At 41.4% G+C, this 22,751-nt stretch overlaps 1 protein-coding gene across 4 annotated transcripts in view; it reads left to right on the top strand.

The window, feature by feature from the left end:
- Positions 1-22,751, top strand: part of CPAMD8 (C3 and PZP like alpha-2-macroglobulin domain containing 8) — a 64,867-nt gene that overhangs the window by 30,364 nt on the left and 11,752 nt on the right. For all 4 annotated transcript variants that reach the window (XM_039338486.1, XM_039338485.1, XM_039338484.1 and 1 more), the window contains exons 19-32: positions 87-149; positions 4,265-4,493; positions 5,892-6,045; positions 7,186-7,328; positions 7,885-7,936; positions 10,556-10,854; positions 10,989-11,214; positions 13,683-13,859; positions 14,013-14,094; positions 14,711-14,867; positions 16,265-16,339; positions 18,723-18,888; positions 20,441-20,527; positions 21,119-21,255. In XM_039338486.1, the coding sequence (XP_039194420.1) occupies positions 87-149; positions 4,265-4,493; positions 5,892-6,045; positions 7,186-7,328; positions 7,885-7,936; positions 10,556-10,854; positions 10,989-11,214; positions 13,683-13,859; positions 14,013-14,094; positions 14,711-14,867; positions 16,265-16,339; positions 18,723-18,888; positions 20,441-20,527; positions 21,119-21,255 (2,047 nt within the window). The remainder of the gene's footprint in view (positions 1-86; positions 150-4,264; positions 4,494-5,891; positions 6,046-7,185; positions 7,329-7,884; positions 7,937-10,555; positions 10,855-10,988; positions 11,215-13,682; positions 13,860-14,012; positions 14,095-14,710; positions 14,868-16,264; positions 16,340-18,722; positions 18,889-20,440; positions 20,528-21,118; positions 21,256-22,751) is intronic.

Below are 22,751 nucleotides of genomic sequence, written 5' to 3'. Positions count from 1 at the left end.
AGAAGTAGGGTTTCATGGAGTTTCTGCTTTTGAAGGAGAAAATTGCTCAGTTCTCTCAGCATAGATAAATCTCTTGCCTTCCACAGAGCAGACAAGAAGAAAAGAACATTCTTCCCAGAGACTTGGATCTGGCGGTGCTTCAATGTCAGGTAATTTCTCCTCAATATGGATCCATCTTCTATCGTCTATAGAGGCCTGTCCTGCTTGGTGAATGAAGCACAATTTTGTTTTTCTCTCTGTGAGAAACATGGAGTTATTGAGGTTTGTTAGATCAGGAAAAAAAAATAGGAAAGATTCCTTCAAACTGGGAATAAGGGTTAAAAATTTAAGTGTGCCTTTTTATAAGCCAGTGTAAAGTGATGCATGATGAAGAAAAATTAAAACCATAATTGTACAAATATACTGATAATGTCAAAGACTTGATGAAACCAATGTGAAGTTGCTATAAAATTAGAAAATAATATAAAGGTAGTCCTCAGATTATGGCCACTCATTCAAGAACAATTGACAATTACAGTGACACTTAATGAGGGAGACTTACAAGTGTCAATGAAGTTGCAACTGTTGCAGCATTTGATCTGCTTTGAAAGAAGTTGAAGAGACGCTTAGACTGTAAAGAGCTATTAATTAATTGATTTGATTGATCATGTGCCATCAAGTTAATGCTGACTCTTAGTGAACACGTGGATTTTTCTCCATTACTGTCCTTCGCTTGGTCCTTCAGGTGTTCCAGCATTGTACTCATCACCCCTGTAACTGAGTCCATGCAATCTGCTGCTGGTCATCCTCTTCTTTTTTCCTTCCATCTTTCCCAGCATTAGAGCTGTCCCCCAAACAACTAGGTCTTCACATAGTTTGAGCCTGTTATCTGGCTTGATTTGTTCAATGATCCATTTGTTTTTTTCCTTAGCTGCAAACAGTATTTTCAGAAGCCTTCTTCAACATCAAAGTTCCAAACATCAATACTCTTTATATCCTGTTTCTTCAAAATCTAACTTTTGCTTCCATAGAGTGTCACAGGGAATATTATTTCTTCCATTATTTTGATCTTTGTAGGTATAGAATATATCTTCCAAGGACTTTATGGCTGCTCTACCAAGTATTAATCTGTGTTGTATTTCTTGACTGCTTGTTCCTTTACTCTTAATAGTTGATCCTAAAAAGTAGAAGCTATCCACCACTTAAATCTTCATTGTTGGTTCTAAGAATAGTTGTTGAACTGGTTGTGTCTAATGGGACTTCCTTGTATTTAATTTTAGTCTCATTTTTACACTCTGCTCCTACTTTTATTACTAAATCTTTTGCATTTTCAGCTATCAGAGTAGTGTCATCAGCGTAACACACTTTTTTTCCTCCAGTTTTAAAACAACTGTCACTCTTTTTCCAATTCAGCTTCCATTAATATATATTTGGCACATATATTGAATAAATAAAGGGAGAGCATACAGCCTTATTGCATTCCTTTGCCATCCTGGAGTCAATCAGTTTCACTATGTTTGGTCCATACTGTGGCGTGATCTATATATAAGTTTCACATGAGGATAATAAGATGTTCTAGGATTCCCATTTTTGTGAGCACATTCCAGAACTTGACGTGAATGACACCACTATTATTACGGTCCTTATATTTTATTTGTTCATTTAGATACACAATATTTCTCCATATCAGTTGCTGGCAGACTTAAGCAAGAGGTGCCACTGCTTTCATGTTACATTTACAGGTTCACTGTAGTGTTTCAGAAACTTAGTATTGGACTAGATAAGGAGAGAGCAACTTATTTTCACCTGAAAGCTGTATCAGCTTTTCTTCCATTCTATGTCAAGGAGTATGATGATATCACAACCCTGTTTTGGAGCTGGGGATGGCAGAGTTTAAAGGGAAGAATAGTGCATTTTGCTTGCATCTCATCTGAATTCTTTTAATATTTTTTTAAACAAACAGTCTGCTGCCAAAACATCAGTCTTCAGGTTTTGACTACATGACTTAAGATGTTGTAGAAGTCACAGATCACTGCTGGGAGCCATAGATTGTCCATCCCTGGACTAGATAATTTTTTGGCTTTTGAACACAGCTGTGAGGCATTCGGTCCAAGATTTGTCTAATCCAGGAATATGGACCCTATTTGTTTGATCTTAAGACATGTATTAGGTAAAGCTTTATACTAAACGTAAGGATTCCTGTAATTTTGAATAGGAGAAGAAATAATGTTTTTTTCCCATTTGGCTTCAATGGAAAAACTGTAAATCTGCTCAAATGATAATTGGCCATGGGGCACTTTCTCTCCAGAATTATAAGTTACTCTTGGTGAAAGAGGAAGCAAAAGGTTTCTACAGATATCAGGGATTGTCTCTTAGAAGGTCTTGGGCCTTGTCAGAGAGCCAAATAGTTGTGTCTGTGTTTGCACTCAGGTACCTGCTTTGGCAGAGAATGAATGCCAATGTGGTATGCAGACATTCTTGTTACTGGTTATCATCCTAGCTGAGAGAATAGTGCCCATGGCTCATTGTTTCATTACATGGTTTAGAGTGCAACTGGAAACTACTTTTATCTGAAAAGAATCTGCCTTTGCCAATTCATCCTTGTGGGAAACTATAGCCAATTTTCTTCCTCTCCTATCCTCTTATCATCTGATCAATAGGGGTCATTCTGTTGTAATTTAAGCCTTTTTTTTTTTTTACATCCACTGATTTACATTTAAAGCATGGTAAGACAAGGAACAGCACAGTAGATAAAATGACAGACATTCAGCATCCATTTTCTTTACTTAAATGTTAAATGGGGAATGTTCTGATGTTTCCTTAAGTTAGCAAACAGAATTTCTTGCACAAAAAATGATCGGGAAGCATCTTGATTTGGTTAGTACTGAGAAGGAAATACCTGAACACAGGTTTTTTTTTTTTACGTCTAAACAAACACTGCAACTTTTTAAAAAATCTTTCTTCTATCTATTAAAATTCCTTTCTATTTACAGGAATGTTGGCAATCATACTATCTTATCATTTTGCAAATACGTACCTGGTGCTACATGGATAATGGCTTTTCATTTAGCACTTGTCATGCTCTTAAATGCTTGTCAGATTTGGAAATCCACTACCATAGAAAAAGACATTAATTTGTTAGAAAAACAACTTTGCATACACAAGACCCCAGGTTTAACACAGTTAATAGGGTCTAATTTTTTTCTGACATCATGAGTCAGAGTTGATGATAAGCCATGATTTGTTAACTAAGGTACCATTGCTTGAGTTTACTTATTGTATGAAGCCTTTAACCATAGTTTATAAATTATAGTGACTGGGTTCATGCAAGACTATGATGTAGTATACAGTATATAGATGTTGGATAAAGGCTAAGAAAACCTGATTCAAGAACATGTTCAACTATAGAACCTCATTGATAGACTGGAGCAGTCACTGAGCCTTACCAGACAAGGAAACATTGCACTTAAAATGCTGGAATTTTCCTTTGCCTGATGTAATATTCACTGCAAGTTATAGCTTGCTTGTTGTAAAAAGAAAAAAAAAAAGCTTGGCATCCAGACAATCCTGAAGAAAGATATGGATAGATGACAAGCACCTTTTTGTGTCTCCCATTGTTTGTTGAAGAAAGAAGAAAGCATTGCTTTCCATGGCCCTTGGCTATGGTTTGGGGATTGGACCTGGGACAAAAAGGCAACTGAACAGGGGAAGAGGGCAAGGGCAAGAGAATTAAATAAGGGGAATGCAAGGGCCAAAAAGTCTCCCTTATATGGCTGCTGCCATAGAATGTTGCCTGGATATGGGAAATTTGCAGAGAATATCTGCACGCTATAGTTGTCTCTGCAAGGAATATGCAGGCTTGCATATGTTAGAAATCTCATCATGATCCTTCCATTGGAGGCAATGTGGAGAGATGGGACAATGTGACAACAAGCTGTCCATGACTTACAGATTCCCTCATTTGTTTCATGGAGCATAGAAAGCTTCACATGTAGACAACACCCTGTGCTAGAGCCATTTGAAATACATAGAGAGGAAGGTTAAACTGAGGGCTCAAGCACATGTGGCTTAATGTCAGATTTACACAGAGCTTACTATCTCCATCCAACTTTTCAGCAGGAGAATGCTATGAAAAATTTTTTGAAAGGAAAGGTGACATGTTCATTGCTGCTTCTTGTGTTCAGAATACATGATGCATTTCTTTTTGAAGCCTTTGATGTATCTTGCCCTGGTGCTGGTTCCCAGTGACTCTTCTTTTCTCCTCCCTTTCCCATTTTTTTAACAGTGATGTTTCAGGAGAAGCTCAGCTACGTGTTGAAGTTCCAGACTCCATCACCACATGGGTGATGGAGGCTGTTGGACTTTCTGAGAGAGGGCTAGGCTTGGCGAGACAGACTGAACTCAAGACCTTCAAGCCATTCTTCATTGAGTTCACCCTTCCATACCACATAATCCGTGGGGAACAGGCAAAGATTCCTCTGACAGTCCATAATTACTTACCCATGTGTTTGGAGGTGAGATTATTAATTGACTGATTTAAAAGACTTAACAAGCCTTTAGTCATCTTGTATGCTAAACTCAGGATGGCTCACACCAACAGTAATAAAAATGTAAAAGAAACAATAAAAACCAGCATGGTTCCCAATGCCTTCAAACAATACTCCCTAGAACATAAACATCAGAATCACTGGGCTCCAGTCTCATCCTATCCCATGATTGGGGGGAAAGCCAATTTTTAAGGCCTTCTGGAAAGTTAGAAAGGCAGGGATCTGTCAGAACTCGTGGATGGTGCTTTACAGAGCAGACACTGCTAATTCTTAGGTCCTGCCAGATGACAATCTTTAAGAGAAGATTCCTGGAGCACAGCTACTCCATCTGACTTGATGGAACGAGCATGTATCTTCAGGAGAGGCTGTCTCCCACAGATAATCTGGCCCCATGCCAGCACCGTGAATTACACCTAAAAGGAAACAAAATCAGTACGCTCAAAGTCAGTGAGCAAAATAAGGGGTGCCTGAATCTGCATACACCATTGTATTCTGGACCAGTGGTGATTTCCTCATGGTCTTCAAGGGCATCCCCATATAGGGTGCACAGCAGTCATCCAGTTGTGAAGTGACCAAGCTCTAAGTGACTTGTGAGCTAGTTCTCCCAGCCCAGTAATGTGTGCAAATAGCCAAGGTCCCCTGGATTTCCCAAATTGTGCATCAGCTTTGCAGAAGAATGCTACTCCTCCTATGACCAATACTGACTGCAGCTGGTCACAGAGGAAAGAGGAGAACACTGCAAAAAAGTACCCTCTGGTCCCAATTCCCAAATCTGGCCCAGAAGGATACCATTGTGGAATTGTGTTTATGTTGTTTGGAGAAACCCTGCAGAAAGCTATACATCCATGATTTAGAAACCACATAGACCAATTCCCATAATATCCATAAGAAGTGTGGTGTGGGTCAGACTGAATATAACAGTGAGTGAAGAACCTGCTAACTGTTCGGTTGCTCAGATAAAAAAAAAACAGCAGCAAATCATTAAAAAATGGAAATAAATTTCAAATTATATATTTAAATAGTACAATATGCCATTATTAAGGCAATTTCAGGGTATCATAGTGTACACAACCCACTTTACTTAGAAGAAAAAAATATATTGCCAGGGATACTAATTAGATCTTTGCTGTCACTGACCTCTTCCCTACAATTCAAGGCACTAAAAGATAACCTTAGCTGGTGCTAAGGTTATCTTTTTTAGTGTCTCGACTTGTAGGGAAGACTTCTACACATATGCCAGCCTGCATATTCCTGGTGCTAAGCTTATGTGATCTGCTATTACTACTCCAACATTCTTTAGTTTGACCCTGGTGACTAGCTGGACTGACCCATCATAATCATTGTTCATTCCTTATAATCTTGCAGGTTCACGTGAAAATCTTGGTGGCCAAAGGCATTAAGTTTGTGGGACATCCTGGAAAGCAACATTTGACAAGGAAAAAGTGCGTAGCCCCTGGCAAAGCCAAGCCTACCTCTATCGTGCTATCTTTTGGAGAACTGGGGCAAAACAACATCACAGGTAACAAATTTGAATGGTGAATCTTATTTTGGTATTCCTTTCAAAAAATTGAAAGCTGTTACACGTGGTTGCCGCCACTCAATGGATTTTGCCTATCTGCAGAAGGTATAGATTCTATATTATGGACACTATATCTATAGACATCTATGGAATCTATATTCTCTATAGAAAAAACTATAGACACTTTTCATAAAAAGGTGAAGCATCTTATCCACAGTCTGCTAAAGGGAGAGAGTGTTACACTCCTCCTGAATATAATCATTCTTAGTACATTCTCACTTGAAGAGATAGGAACCTTTTGTGCAAGAATCCACAACCTACCTTTGCCAATGGCATCTCTAGAATTAGGTCCTCTCACAAATGCTGCCATGCAGGAAATTACCTGCAAAGCTCTTTCAGAGTGTTTTCTACCATCTCAGTGTCCCTTTGCCATTATTTTTTAAAAGATGAACATACCAGCCATGCATTGCATTATAGCTCCCTGCCCATCAAGAAAAGTTGTGAGCCTATAGAGCAGTGGTGGCAAACCTATGGCACAAGTACCAGAGGCGGCACTCGGAGCCCTCTCTGTGGGCATACGTGCCATTGCCCCAGCCCTGCCTCCCCCCGTGGCCCCCTCCACACCAGCAGCTCCCCTGGAGGAGAGTCGCCCCCAGGCATGGCCTGCCTGGAGCAGCGCAACTAAGGATATGGCAGCCGGGCAATGGGGACAAGACTCCGCCCTTGTGCCCCATCACAAACAGATGATGCTGGGGGCACGGGTGGAGGGCATGGCTGCCATGGCGCTGCTGGGCCGCCTGGGCAATCTGGGGAGGGCTGTGGAGGTGGTGGGTGGTCCTGTGAGTGGGTGGGGGCGGAGTAGGGGTGGTGCGGGGGTGAAGCAGTTTTTGGGCACTCGGTCTCTAAAAGGTTCACCATCACTGCCATAGAGTGACCTAGAGCCTTGCATCTTGAAAAATAGCAGCTGCTTGCTTATGTATGTATGTATTTATTTATTTATTTATTTATTACTAAATAATCTAGAAAAGGCAGAGAGTATGCCAACTGACAAGAAAAATATCCGTGGCCATGTTAGATTATGCCAAGTTCCAATCGAGGACCAAGTTATTGAGAATTTATATTTCTTTGTGTCATTTTTAGCAAAAGCCTTTGCTTATAGTGGAAGCAGCTGCTGTCAAGACAATATTCAACTCATGAAGAATGGCAAACATTCTGAGGATGCCCACATAGACAAGAGGATTCCTGTTGGTGTTGACTATGTACGGAGGAGTGTTATTATTGAGGTAAGCAAGCAAATGGCCTTTTCAGAGAGATAGTTGCAGCTGGGAAGAGGGAGAAATGACCATTAGATTCAAGATCCAGAAGCTAGAAGAGATGCTAATATTTTCTAAATAGATGGATAGTAGAATGTAGGATTTGGGATTTAAGAATCAAGGCCCACGGATCTCCACATGGGTGCGCTTGGCAAGTCATATATGTTAAAAAGAAATTTTTCCACTAATATTTTTTCTTTCTGAGGTGGGCTAGTACTCCTAGAGAAAGGGGAATTATTTCTAAAGGTTCCATAATTGCAAAATTCTGTTTCCAAGAATATTTATATGCTTTCTTTTAGGCATCAAACCAAATTTTTGGTCAAACTTTTAATCATTCATTTTTGTGTCATTGATTTCTTAAAATCTTTATGTATGTATGCTAGATTTATATTTTTTGCTTTGCTTTGTTTTGGGTTGGGCGTTAAGTAAACTAAATTTGACGTTTTTCTTGAGATACTTTTTGTTAAAGATAAAGCCACTGAATTTTGGTGTAGGTATTTCAGAAAAAAATGCCATTCTTTTGCAGCCAGAGGGACTGACCAGAGAATATACCTACAGTGTTTTCTTCTGTCCTAACGGTGAGAGAATTTCAGTAGCAGTTTCAGCAAAATTTCAGCACCAGTTTTCCTCTCTGGCTCATTATTAAGCACTGATAGCTGCGTTTAACAATTATGTCCTGACAATATTCTCCTCTCCTCCCCACTGTCTCATTGAGGAAGTAGCCTTTGTTTGCCTTTAGCTTTTCAAGTTAAAGAGTTATATTATCCCTCTTATCCCAAGAAAAGTCTTGCTGTATGAATAATCTACGTTGTCTCGCTAACAATCTCCTGGTTGCAGTTGGAGACTGCTGTGAGTATGCCATCTCTTCCAGTCACTGGCTATTGCCTTCTGGCCATTTTGGCTTGAGCTGATGGAGAAGTGAGACATCTGATGCCACATAGGGATCTGCTTGGGTAATATCTAATCAATGTCTAACCGTACTTTGCAAAGCACCATTTGTATATCAAGCAGACCCTTACATTCATGACTGAAGCACTCTTCCCAACAATCACTAGATTTCTTTTTCCTGTATAGGTATTTAGTGGTCTTACGATAGACCGCTAGACCTGTGGACAGAGTGGTAGTAAGGACGTCAAACTGGAAAAAGAGCCAGGTTCCGACAGCTATATACTGCCAATTCTTTTATGCAAGTAAAAAGTGTAGGCCAGGGCTTTTCAACCTTTTCACCCATTGTACCACTTTTAGGATATGGCAATATCCGAGTACCACCAGTTGCCTAGCAAGGTGTCAAAAACTTGATGACCAAAAAAAAAGGAAAAAAGTGATAAAGTACAGGTAGTCCTCGACTTACAACAGTTCACTTAGTGACTGTTTGAAGTTACAATGGCACTGAAAAAAATGCCCCCCAAGCCACAGCCGAGCAAGACACCTGCCTGCTCACCCGGCAGCGCTCTTCCTCCTGTCCAAGGTTTTCATTGTTTTGAGCATTTCTGTTGAGGATTGGCAGCGAGGGTGGGGTGGGAGTGTTTGATTTTTATTCCCCCATCTGCTGGGTGGTTGCAGCAGGTTTTGGTCACTTCACATGACCCTAGGACACTGTGACCGTCATAAATATGAATCAGTTGCCAAGCATCTGAATGTAAATCACAAGACCCTGGAGATGCTGCAACATTCCAGCTGATCGGTACTTCTTCTGGACTCAGCAGAAGCACCAGGATTAGCGCCGAGCTCCAGCTGGAGCCTGGCGTTGATCCTGGCGCTTCCACTGAGCCCTGACAACCCTGCAGCTCCAGCCATTTCTTGCTCAGGCTTGTGCAGTGCTGCCACCGGTTCAGTTCATTTCCCTCCCCCGCTACCACTTTTCTAAGATGGTCGCATACCACCTGCCAGGTGCCAATGTACCACAGATGGTACCCGTACCACTGGTTTAAAAGCCCTGGTGTAGGCAAAGTGAAAGTGAGATCACCTAAAATTCTTCCAAACCCCACCCTTCCAAGCCCCATCCTACTAATATTTCCTCTTTCTGAGGTGGGCTAGTACTCTTAGAGAAAGAGGAAGAAGCCTTCTACAAAAACATCAAATCCATGTCTCAAAATAATTTGGATGACAAGTGGAATAGAAGTGGCCATGGAAGAAAGTAGACCTAACACCAAATAGACCACTGGGTTATTTTGGGACACATTTATGCTCTTTCAGAAATAGTGTGAGTAGCAGGTCATGGCAAAATAGCTTTCACACAGGCAATCTGTTGTTTGGGCAGCATGGAAGTTAACTAAAGCCTCTGTCTCAAGTACCTATTCACAGTTGCCCGCACAAAGTATAAAGTTGGTGATTAGTGGCTAAGTTTCCCCCATTGTATGTGGTGCTAGTTGCGAGGGAAAACCCAGCCTAGGGAATTTACCAGTTGCTATCTTTAAATTGACCCAGATTAAACTGTAAGGACAGTACAGTGGTATCTTGGTATTCAGCTGCTTTGAAACTCAACAAATTTGGTAATTAACGCATTTTGATGCAAAAATTTTGTCTGGATTAATCATCGTTTCTTTGGCACTCAGTGAACAAGCTAGAACTTGCCTTGTGACTCACTGCATTATTCCTTATGGGAAAAAATTGTTTGGTACTCATCATTTTTGATACTCATTGTGCCTTCTGGAACCAATTAACGATGAGTACTGAGGTACCACTGTACCATTTCCCTCCAGCATCATTCTTGACGCTAATTAAAGCTCAACTGTTGGGACAGCACAACTCATAGGGCTACCACGAAGGGATCTAGTGTTGCATGCACTCCAAAGGCTATAAAATAAGAAGCCAATGCTCCTTAACGAGTGCAATTCTAGAAATATAGTCATTTTGTTGGGATGATCCCTGACCACTGAATCTTCTGTATTCTCTGGGAAAACATTATTTAAAGGCGTTCCATTACAATTAATCTCCAATCAAAACATGTAGATAACTTTGCCTTCTTGCTGAGGTGTGAGTGTGGTCTTTGGAAAGGTGACTTGAAGGATATACTCCATGAAACCCTGACTTGAGCATATGGAATTTGAGTTATGTGCTGTGGCCTTGTTGCTGCTAAAACTATTTTACATAAAGAGAGATTAGTTTAAAAGAGGCCCGTGAAGATGTGTCTTTGGAGGTGCATTGCTGTGAATGGGACTGAACACTGACAGTGTTTTTGGTTTATTTTTGACTAGAGAAAATTCACATTTCCACTCCTAATAAGTATGAGTACCAGTATGTGCAGAAACCTGCCCACATGATGCGCTTTGATGTTGCCATCAAGGCCCACAATAATGCCCACATCGCTTTGTCCTCTGCCCCCCATGACATGGCGGAGATGACTGAAATTGTCATTGGTGGGCACCAGAACTCCAAAACTTGGGTCTCTACTAGCAAGATGGGCGAGCCAGTGGCCAGCACAGAGACTGTAGGCATCCTTTCGTGGGACGAGTTTCGAAGCTTTTGGATCAGCTGGGCCCATGGAGTCATCCAGGTAGGGGTTTTTGTTTGTTTGTTTCTTCTCATTTTTTTATTAATTAGTTAAAGCATTCAGTAGTACTCCTTAAGCAGCTCATGATAATATGCATCTCCTGCCTGGATTTTGGTGTGTTATTTTTCTCTGTACAGGTGGGCCACGGCCCCTTCATTCTCAATGAGTCCATCATTGTGACTTGGTCCACCTCCAAGCAGCCGGAGGTGAAGTATATCGGCTTCTCCACAGGTTGGGGTTCTGCAGGCGAATTCAAAATCTGGAGGAAAGAGGAGACGGATGAGAATCACAATGAAGCATTCACACTGGGTGTTCCTCACAATGTGATTCCAGGCTCAGAGAGAGCTACTGCCTCTATTATTGGTATGAACACTGGGAACAATTAAAGTCAGCTCTGTTGTGAGAAACTCATGGTAGGAGTTCATAACCGAATCGACATAACAGTAAGCTGTCTGTATTGGACAAAGAAGGAATTATTCAGTGCGTTAATTGGTATCTCTCAAGCAGAGCACAAAAATTAAATTCTTGTCTGCTTATTTCCCTAGAACTAGATTCTGACATGCATTTTTTCTGGATTGGGGTACTTCGTTTTTAATTTTCTTTAATAACAATTGCAGCATTTTGGAATTTGTGACTCATTCCACAATACATTCCAAACAGAAAACTGTTTGTAACTACTCACCCTAACTAAGTGAGGAGGAACAGCCAGAACAGCTGATACATAATACAGTAGTATGCTGTCTTGGAACACAGAGGCTTTATTTAGCTAGAGTGGCTAATGTATGTAAATATATCTAATCTTTTTATCAAAATACTCTAAGATTACACTTAGAGTACCAGGGAAAAGAATCTTCCCTTCAGAGCACAGTCTCTTTGTTTCTGGGAAATATAATGTGGCAAGCAATATTTGGTTATATGTCATAGGATACTGTTGACATAAATTAATTTAATTTTAGTCTAGATTTTTTTCTTAGATTTTCAGGAAACTGCTTCTACTCTCAGATGTCTTACCCATTTGACTATTTAAGGGAGAAGAACCTAGATCAGAGGGTAAGATCTGAGTTGGCATCAGATCTGTGATTGGTTTTTCTTTTTAATCTGGGATTCTGAAGGTACATGAATGTTTCCTAAATTTAAAAACAAGAGCACACACTTAGAAATATTGTCTGTTAAGATCTGGTGTTCAATTATTTCAATAGTTTCCTTAAGACTCTTAGGAGCTTTTATTGTAAGAATATTAGCAATTCCTAGGTTATTAGGCATCTCCATAGGATTAACTGGATTTCTCATATATAATATAAAATTAAATATAAATAGGTACCTTTATTGTGATAGAGAACTCCCATTGTGAATTACATATAAATGAGAAATCAATAACTAGAAATATTAAATTCAGTATAGGAGAGGGTATGTTGAGGCCTCAGGTCTATATGAAGTCTTTGAAAATCTTTGTGTGTGTGTGGTCTGCCTAAGTGAATAGAACCAGGAATGCTGAATACTGACAGCAAAATTCTTGATCGCAAAACACGATTCTAGGCCCTATCGTAGGTTTAATAGTTTTTAAAAATACCTTCCTGTGCTGACTTTGCATCTCATCCTCCCTGTTCCCTTCTCCAAAGTATTAACTGTGACTCAGACTCTAAAAAGTACTGCTTGAGTGCAATTGTTTGTCTTTCAGATAAGCCTGAAGGATTCAGCTGAAATACCTTTGAAGTTTTTGACATATTTGACTTTTTTTTTTTGCAAAAGGTCCCCAAATTCTAGTACCTCTCAGTACCTTTGCTTTGATTTAGTGACTGATATAGATAGTCTTTCCTTGGTTAAGTGGGAAGGATTTATGCAACACACTAAGCCAGAAAAGATAAAGTTTCAGCAACTATATATTAAGCATATTTATCTACACAATTGAGCCCAAAATTTATGTTGCTAAGTGAGACAGTTATTAAATGACTTTTGCCTGTTTTACAACCTTTCTTGCTACAATTGTTAAGTGAATCAGTGCAATTAAGTTAGTAACACGGTTTTTAAGTGAATCTGGCTTCCCCATTGACTTTGCTTGTCAGAAGGTCACAAAAGGTGATCACATGACCCCCGGACACTGCAGCCATCATAAATATGAGTCAGTCGCCAAGCCTCTGAATTTTGGTCATAGGGTATCATAGACCATAGGGATGCTGCAACAATCATTAATGTGAAAAATAGCCATGTCACTTTTTTCAGTGCTACTGTATCTTCAGATGGCCACTAAACAAACTGTTGTAAGTTGAGGACTATATATTAAGCAAATTAAACACAATTATCTCTAAATACAACTCTTCTCAAAATACTCATTTGAGAACTGCCCCAATATATTTTTTTTCTCTCAGCATCCTATAATAATGGTACTTTTTCATTCCATTTTTTGTTGCTGGTGGTGTTGGATTATTGAATTTGGTTGCCTGGAAAATTGGAAAAACGTGAGATCACCTAAAATATTGAAATAGGAAGATCATGAAGATCTTGATTTTACTGCCTTGAATGAAAATAATGGATTCCTTTAATTCTTTTAAATTCCGAGTCGTATTTTGCATTAGGGCCTCTCCAGGTGTGGGCTTGGGCAATTGGTTCCAGTGTACTCTGTAAAAAAGACTTTAGACCAGCATCCCCCACGGTGACTAGGGAATTCTGGGAGTTGAAGTTCAAGCATATTCAACTTGCCAAGATGTGAGAATCTCTCTTAGATTGATAGCGAACTTATGGACTCTGTTTTGTGCTCGCTCCCACCTGGGAGAATCAGATCTGACCTTAGAAGGCAAGTTTTTTCTGATACTATGCTTTTCTTTTGGTACCAGGAGATGTGATGGGGCCAACGCTGAACAATCTGGACAACCTCCTTCAACTGCCCTTTGGTTGCGGAGAGCAGAATATGATTCATTTTGCTCCCAACATCTTTGTCCTCAAATATCTTCAGAAGACCAAACAACTTAGCCCGGAGGTAGAGAGCGAAGCCACCGATTACCTAGTGCAAGGTACTGACCCTTGAAAGGCTGCAGGGATATTTTCTAAGAGGAGATTCAGAAAGCAATTGCTTCTGGCCCCAACATGCAAAACGTTTCACTTCGGTAAATAAAGTTTGACCTATATGTGCAGGTTCTATGTGCTGTCTTATGGGTTCTTTCCAGGATACCAGCGCCAATTGACCTACAGGAGGCAAGATGGTTCCTACAGTGCCTTTGGGGAAAGGGATTCCTCAGGAAGCATGTGGTATGTTGCAAATTAATGGGTAGGAAGATAACATTATACTATCTCACCGTGTTCAGAGTAGTCGCACATCTGGTATTTGTCCTGCCCTGCAGTTGATACTGACATGGATTTCTGCAGCTAAATCAAAATATTTCTGTCTTAGTTGAGGTACAGAAGCAAATACTGAGATAACAGTTCTATTGCACAGACACTAGGACCACAATTTGGGTGGTTTGTTGTTGGAAGGAAAGCTTGCCTCCCTAGCTCTGTTGCTTCTTTTCCATTGAAGTCCACTTCATTTCATTGTGCTTCTTTGGAACTGAGCAGTTCTCTACTCATGCTAAAACCAACATTCATCATGGATTGTGGATTTTTGAGTGCAAAAACAGATGCAGCAAAACAGGGACAAAGTTGACGGGAAAAACAACCTGAGTCCATTTTATAAGCTAGAAGAATGCTTGTCAGTTCATACAGAAAACAGCAGTTAGGAGGAGGATACTTATGAGGCAGTATGAAAATGTTCTTCAGGGTTGGAGGTACGGAGTCAGTGGCTGGCTAGATAACAGCCTCACATAGTAGTAAGCAGCCAGTGTGGTGGCAATCATCCTCAGGCACTTTATGACCTTTGTATTTCCAGGCTAACAGCCTTTGTTCTGAAATCTTTTGCTCAATCCCGGGAATTCATTTTCATTGACCCCAAAGAACTTTTAGCTGCCAAGGATTGGATCATCCAGCATCAGAAGGAAGATGGCTCATTTCCAGCCCTGGGCAGAATACTCAATAAGGACATCCAGGTACCAAAAGTGGGTGGGTGGATTAGATTTGCAAATATATCCTGACAAGCTTTTAGATCAGTGTTTTTAAACTTGGATTTGATAAATAAGTCTAATCTGAAGGGGACCTTGTTGCTCTCTGTGCTTGATTGTCTTCTTGCAGATGTTTGATTGCTGAATCTAAGTAACATCATCAGTGCTAGTAAGGAACGGGGCTACTCTCAGTTTATATTCTAGTGGCTTGCCTTGTGGTCTTAGAGGTTCTTTGGTTGGGTTGTTTACTGTTGGCTTGTTTGGCAGCTCCTTGATTGGGGTGTTGTTGACTTGATTGTTGATCTGATGTTAATCTTGGAGTTAATCTATGCTCATCTGGGTGCTGATTGCTGGTGGGGAGGTATTTTGAATATTTTGTTCCTTTTTTTGGCTGGTATATTGTCTCTTTTGCATGGTATATAGATATTATTTATATCTATGTGCCTATTGATGGTTAATTTGTCAGCGTGCCAGGCTTCTAGAAATGCCCTAATGTTTTTGGACTTGGCTCGGTCTGGGATGATCGCACTTTCCCAATTGAAACTATGGTTACGTCTGTTCATATGTTGTGAAATTAAAGAGTTTTCATCATGTCTTCTGACTGCTAGTTGGTATTCATGGATGCATTCTGTCAGTCTTCTACTTGTTTGTCCTGTGTAATGACTGTCCTACGTAGCCATTACACTGAATGGCATAGATTATTCCAGTTTTTTTCTTCTGGGACTGCTGGGTATTTTGCTTTTTTGTAAGATCACGATATTTACAAAAAGCAAAAGAATTACTAGAAGACAAAGAGACTTACATCCCAGTGAACACTAATGCAATACAAAAACTAGAGAACCGGATCAAGAGAATTCTCAGTGTTCTTACTAAAAAAGGCCAAATCACCAAAGAGGAGCAGTGGTGGATGAGAGCAGCAGACCCATCCTTCCATGCTTCTATGGTTTTGAAAAGTCTACGAGTTTCACCTGTTTGGTTGAAAAAGGCACATGTTTCCTGCTATTGCTATATCAAGAATGCATAGTTGCTATCTTGACTAGGGATAAGTTTCACCTATTTTTCTAGTTTTCAACAAAAGAATGTTTCAGGGTGAAAGTTATAAGATTTCTGTTCAGTCTTTGATCCATAAATTAAATAATTTCTTCCCAATTAGGGAATTGATAGTTGTTAAACATTCTCTAAAGATTCAGTCATTCATATAAATATACATTTCCAATCCAGAGAGGCAAAGTGATGTTGTTAGACTTTGTTCCACTGCTTTCTTCATGCATTCAGAATCTCTTGAGGAATATTGAAAATGTGAAAAGAGAGGATTGGACCCAAGTGCAGATCTTTTATTCATAAACGTTTCTTAGTCTAATCCTTTTATTTCTTTTTTATTTTAGGGTGGAGTTCATGGGAAGATTTCTGTAACAGCATATGTAGTAGCAGCTCTGCTGGAAACAGGGGTAACTTCTGAGGTAAAGGATAAATGTGTCATTCCCCATTTTGCCCAATATTTATGAATGAAAGCTAATCAGAGACTAAAAACCAAAGAGCCAATAACCAATCAATTTCCCTCATTAAAGCTTAAAGGGTGGGAGCTGGAACATGCCCAGTCAAGTTGACCTGAATACACAGGTTAGAAACATGGAGACAGGTGGGGTCTCTCAAATAACCAGGTCCTATGCCATGCAGAGCTTTATCGGTACCTTGAAATTCCCTTGAAAGCCAACTGGCAACCAGTGCAGCATACTGGCGATGGCTTATTGATAATACTGGACACCAAATCAATGGATGATCTCCACTGGAGGTTTCATGTAGAAGTCAAACCAAAGTGTCGCCTTGCACCATGAGACGATCAGCATATAAATTTAATAAATAAACAAATAAATAATAAACAAATAAAAAATAAAAGCAGAGAGAGTTAAGCCCAACAGCATCTCCCAAATGAAGGCTTGTGGGCATGACCTCTCACCCCCTGTCAACATCAACTAGAAATGACCACTGAAGAAGAAGGCAACACATTGCTCCCATTCCTAACCCCCACAGTCAGTCCAGAAGATTACAGAGGGTCGAAGTATCAAAGAGATCAAGGAGCATTAACGTGGACTCATTACCCCAATTCTGGCTTCTCATAGATCATTGACAAACATGACCGATGCCGTGTCTGTATTGAATCCCTGTCTAAACCCAAACAAAATTGGTTTGGCTAAACTATTTCCTTCAGGGTTCTCTGAAGCTGAAGCCTAAATAACCTCTCCACCTCTTTTCCCAAAAAATGGAGGTTGAAGACTAGAAAACCGTTTCCTGGATGGTTGGTTCTAGTGATGTCTTCTTAGGAAGTAGGCTTTCTATGGGACGTATGTTGTCTGGCAGCCAGGTGAAATAGCAGGTCTATTTCAAAACAGGAGGAAGCCAGAGAGTCCTAGGCTGCATTAATAGAGGGATAACATCAAGATCACATGAAGTATTAATAACACTTTATAATGCCTTGGTAAGACCACACTTGAAATATTGTATCCAGTTTTGGCACCATGATATAAAAAAGATGTTGATATTCTAGAAAGAATGCAGAGAAGTGCAACAAATATGATTAGGGGACTGAAGGCTAAAACATATGAAGAATGGTTGCAGGAACTGGGTATGTCTAGTCCAGTGAAAAGAAGATCTAGGGAAGACATGGGGTGACATGATAGCAGTGTTCCAATATCTAAGGGGCTGCCACAAAGAAGAAGGGGTCAATCTATTCTCCAAAACACCTGAGGGCAGAACAAGGATGGAAAGTAATCAAGGAGAGAAGCAGCTAAGGAGAAATTTCCTGATAGATAGAAAAATTAATTAGTGGAACGAGTTGCCTGTAGAAGTCGTGCATGCTCCAACACTGGAGGTTTTTAAGAAGAGATTGGACAACCATTTGTCTGAAGTGGTATAGGGTTTCCTGCTTGAGCACGGCGTTGGACTAGAAGACCTCCAAGGTCCCTTTTGACTCTTATTATTCTGTTATTCAGAAGAAGCTGAGAGCCTCACCACATGCAGGGCTTTGCTCTGCTTGCATAAACAAAATGTTATTTTCCTGTTTGACTGTGGTGTGATGCAAATAGAATTACTAGGAAGAAGGTTTTGCAGTATGCTTGCTGATGCGGCTTGTCAGGAACTGAGAGGAACTATCACTTCACTGGATGGAACTTTCCCAATGAGATAAGGCTACTGAAATACCACGCTCTTATTTTTTGCCTGTCTTTTAAATTTAACATAGGTGTGGCTTGATAGTTCCGTTTTGCAGCAATCACTTGAGTTGTTTTTAAAAAAAAAACAGGCAGAACATGAAGTAATGACATGGATTGGGAGGTAGATTTGGTGTGAACTGGATGCTGATTCTGCACTCTCTTCTTATTCAACTGGAGTAAGCATGGATGCTGTGCTCGCTCTTGTTGGGATGCGTTTGTTGTGGTTACAGGGCAGTTTAGACCATCTAGCAGGTTAGGGAATGAAAACTGTAGCAGAGCAGAAGTGCCCTGAGCTTAATACATTTCCAGGATTGATCAAAGTCACATTCTTAGAGGATGAACTTACTGGACAACGTTAACCAAGTCCTTTTGTTGTCTTTGGGATGTTTCTGGGTCCTCCTGTGTAAGGAATACTCTTCTTACATACCTCCGTACAGGCTTTTGAATCTCCCACTCGAGTTGTTGGGGGATGGGATAGGGCTGCCTGCTCCCTGACTAACATAACAATTCCATCATGTCTGAGAGAGGAGGACACACATTTCCTACTGATCATTCAAGGCTTCGATTGATGTGGCTGTTGTAGCAAGTTGAACCTGCAGCCATTGACTCTCCTTCTTCCTGTCTTCTGGCTTAGGAAGAAAAAGGAGCCGTTACCAAAGCACAGCACTTCTTAGAATCCAACACGTACTCAGTGGAAGACCCTTACACCATTGTCCTGACTACCTACGCACTCACACTTCTGCGCAGCCCTTCAGCATCAGCAGCTCTTCGGAAGATGAATGGCATAGCCATTACGCAAGGTAAAGATGCCACAGCTGTAACCTCTGTCTTAGGGTACTTCCACTTGGCACTAGGTCAATGCCTTTGGATTGTCCCAGAGCCCTGTGATTCTATAGCAGTGGTGGCGAACGTATGGCACGCGTGCCAGAGGCGGCACTTAGAGCCCTCTGGGCATGTGTGCTGTCGCCCCAGCCTTGCCTCCCCCTGTGGCCCCCTCCTCATCAGCAGCCCCTTAGGAAAGAGAGTTGCCCCTGGGCATGGAGCAGTGCAGCCAAGCACACGGCAGCTGGGCAGCAGGGACAACTCCACCCTCACGCCCCGTCGTGCCCAGATGATGCTGTGGGGCGCGGATGGAGGACGTGTCCACCATGGCACTGCAGGGCCATCTGAGCAATTTGTGGCAGGCCATGGAGACCGTGGGTGGCCCAGCAGGTGGGGCAGGGGTGGAACGGGCTGGGCAGTGCGATGGGGACGGGGCGGTTTTGGGGCACTCGGTCTCTAAAAGGTTCACCATCACTGTTCTATAGCCTTGGCATCATTAGGCAATTGGGCCTGTTACTATCCAGCTTACCTTTCAGCTCAAGCAGAAAGAAACTCATAGAGAAAATCTGTGCGGTTACTAGGAGTTAAAAGGAGCTGAAGGGAGAAAATGAGATGCTTTCCCATCAGTGGGAATTCTTAGCTCAGGGGAAAGAAATGATTTAAAACCAGTGCAATCCTGTCTGTCTGTCTGTCTGTCAGTGTAATAACTCTCCAAAAGCAGAACTCAGTGGGGAAAAAATTTGGTGTGGAGAGAGAAGGGAGCATAAGAAAGATAAAAAAGTGAACTGGATCCAGCCAGGTACTGGGGAAAACAAAAAAAAAAAACCTTGGGAAATTCCCCTAGTGCAGGGGTAGGCAACCTTGGCTCTTTTATGACTGGTGGACTTCAACTCCCAGAATTCCTGAGCCAGCATGGCTCAGCATGGAAACGTCTCCCTTTCTCCTCAGCATGGCTGGCTCAGGAATTCTGGGAGTTGAAGTCCATGAGTCAAAAAAAAAAGAGCCAAGGTTGCCTACCCCTGCCCTACTGCATCTAAGGGAGAAGCAGTTGGCTAGTGGGTTGGAATAGTAGTGACTGCCCAGTTCTGAGCAGTCCTTGTTCTGTCCGGGTTATGCAACCCTGGGTTGAGTATAGTGCCCACCCTATATTTCCTGGTGCCAGTGCTCACACACGCAACATGAAGGGCGAGCAAGCAGGCACATATATATGCATACACACAAGTGAGACTCAACATAGTTCTTCTTTACACAGAAGAAAATTGTAAGTGCTTCCTATGGCCACTGTTGGTAAAATGGTTAGAAAACAATGCTGTGCATGTTTTACTGATCTTATGTTCTCTTCCTCTTTCTCTCTCTCTCCTGCTCCCTCTCTCCCTCCCCTTCCTCCTCTTTTCTTCTCCCTCTCTTCCTCTTCCCCTTCCCTTCCCTCCTCCTCCCTCTCCCAACATCTGACTCCTTCTAGATATCCACTAGGCTTCTTAAGTGTTTGGCTGCGGAGTCTGCTGCTATGTGTCTCCTTTTCTCTTTCAGATGGCTTCACGCACTGGAATATAATGGGAACTCTTGCTACTGGTGAAGATACATTCATGGGATTCAGTGATGGCCTCTCCCAATCAGGTAATTTATTTTTTTATTTTTATGTTATCTTATTGTAAAATGTATTGGCTGCCGATCATAGCACGGGGTTACCTTAACTTTGGAACTGCAGCCAGGAGTGAGGGGAAAACAGCAGTTCGTCTAGGGCAGGGGTAGGCAACCTTGGCTCTTTTATGACTCGTGGACTTCAACTCCCAGAATTCCTGAGCCAGCCATGCTGAGGGGAAAGGGAGAGGTTTCCAAGCTGAGCCATGCTGGCTCAGGAATTCTGGACTTGAAGTCCACGAGTCATAAAAGAGCCAAGGTTGCCTACCCCTGGTCTAGGGAATTATAAGAATTATAGAAATCCCGAGGAAGGGTTTTTTCCTACCATAACTGAACTCAAAGACAGTGACTGACGTATTCTTTGAGAAGAGGGAGCTCACCTATATTACTCCTGTGCTGCTGGATTGAAAACCCATATGGGAAACTTGAGAGGAGACGGTGGCTGACCCGGAAGAAGAGGATCTGAAAGGAGAGCTGTTTTGTCTGGCAAAAGTAAGGAATGCCAACAGCTCCTTCTGTTCCTGAGCTGTGAAATGCCCCATTCTGCCACCCCTCTCTCTCTTCCAGTCATATCTGCTGAAGTTGAAATGACAGCCTATGCCCTGCTGACGTATACTGTGCTGGGGGATGTTGCATCTGCACTGCCTGTGGTCAAGTGGCTGTCTCAGCAGCGGAATGCCCTGGGTGGCTTCTCGTCTACCCAGGTGAGTCTTCAGCAGGGCAGGTAGCTCTGCCTCTAACCAGAAAATGCTTTAGTGAGCCAAGAAGAAATGAAACATTCCAGGACCCATTACCTCCCCGATTTTCATTTCCTTAGAGACTAGAGAAGACTTCTTGGCATTTTACGTTGTTTGCGTTTTCTTTACAAAGGGATTATAACATGTATTTTCTCCCATCATCTCTCCAGAGATATTGCTAGCAGCCCAGAATGCTTATTCATTTGATCTGAATCCTAAAATTCTCCGAGTCCTGATTACATTAACCCTCTCTTTTAAAAATACTAAGTCTCCACTATTAAATCTATATCAGGGGTCTTCAAACTTGGCCCTTTTATGACTTGTGGACTTCAACTCCCAGAATTCCTCAGCCAGCGTTGGCTGAGGAGTTGAAGTCCACAAGTCATAGAAGGGCCAAGTTTGAAGACCCCTGATCTATGTCAGACATGACAAACTTGTCACGCCGCGCAACGTATCGGAGCTTTTTCCCCATTGCCGGCAATGGAGTGGGCACGGTTTCCTCATGACGCGTCCGGCCCTTGGGCTGGCAGTTTGACACCCCTGAGTTGTGGGTTTAGACTCAGGCAATTGTGTTAGTGGTTTAGTTAAAATTCTGTTTTGTTGTATCTACGAAAAGACCAAGCATAAATTTTTTACATTGTATCTGATGAGTAGCAGTTTATGTACAGCTTCTTGCTCTGTTTTTCATGTTTGAGAAGGGCTGTAAGGTAGTATATCTTTTATAGATGCAACCAGCTTTCTATAGAGGAGCTTCATTGTATTATATCTTTGTAGCTTATATAATGAAGAGTATTGTGATATTTAAGGGCTAACAAATATTGGTCTAGAGCCATGGTATTAACCCATGAGTGTGCACAGTCTTCATCTTTGGCATCTACCAGACTTCCATTTCAACATAAATTATTTTTTTTACATAAGTAGAAAACTGGCTTGATGGAAAGTATAGTGTTGTTTTTGTCATTTTTATTTGCAGGAACACCTCTGAGTCCAGCATGTCTGACAGAAAATAGAAAATAAATATCCTAGGCATCTGTAGTCAGTGCTTTGTTCGGAAAGTGTTTTTACTTGCCCAGAAATAAAGAAAACCAAACATAGGCTGGGACGGTCAAGAACATTGGCCAGGGCAGTGGGAGCATTAGAATAATACGGAACAATCCCACCAGTTTGTCTTTTGATAAATGACTTGGGATAAGTTATGTATCCAGTAGCAGCTCTTTGCTGAGTAAACCATCTGTCCTCAGAACAACTAGGCCTGCTTTCAAAATGCCAGATATGCCCATTAGCTGAAAAAATATTGCCTATCTTGGCATAAACACCACAAGACTTGGGGATTCTGGGACTTGGAGTCCACACATCTTAAATTTGCCAAGATTGAAAATCCCTCTCTGAGGACTGTAGTCCAAATAGATACCTGTCCATGTACAGCAGACAGGAGGATGGGAGTGGTAGAGAGGAAAGTGCAA

This window comes from Crotalus tigris, unplaced genomic scaffold, assembly GCF_016545835.1.
Source record: "Crotalus tigris isolate CLP2741 ecotype Arizona unplaced genomic scaffold, ASM1654583v1 scf7180000017701.1507938, whole genome shotgun sequence".
NCBI classification, from domain to species: domain Eukaryota; kingdom Metazoa; phylum Chordata; class Lepidosauria; order Squamata; family Viperidae; genus Crotalus; species Crotalus tigris.
The sequence above is the reverse complement of the archived record's forward strand: the minus strand, read 5'-3'. Positions and strand labels throughout refer to the sequence as shown.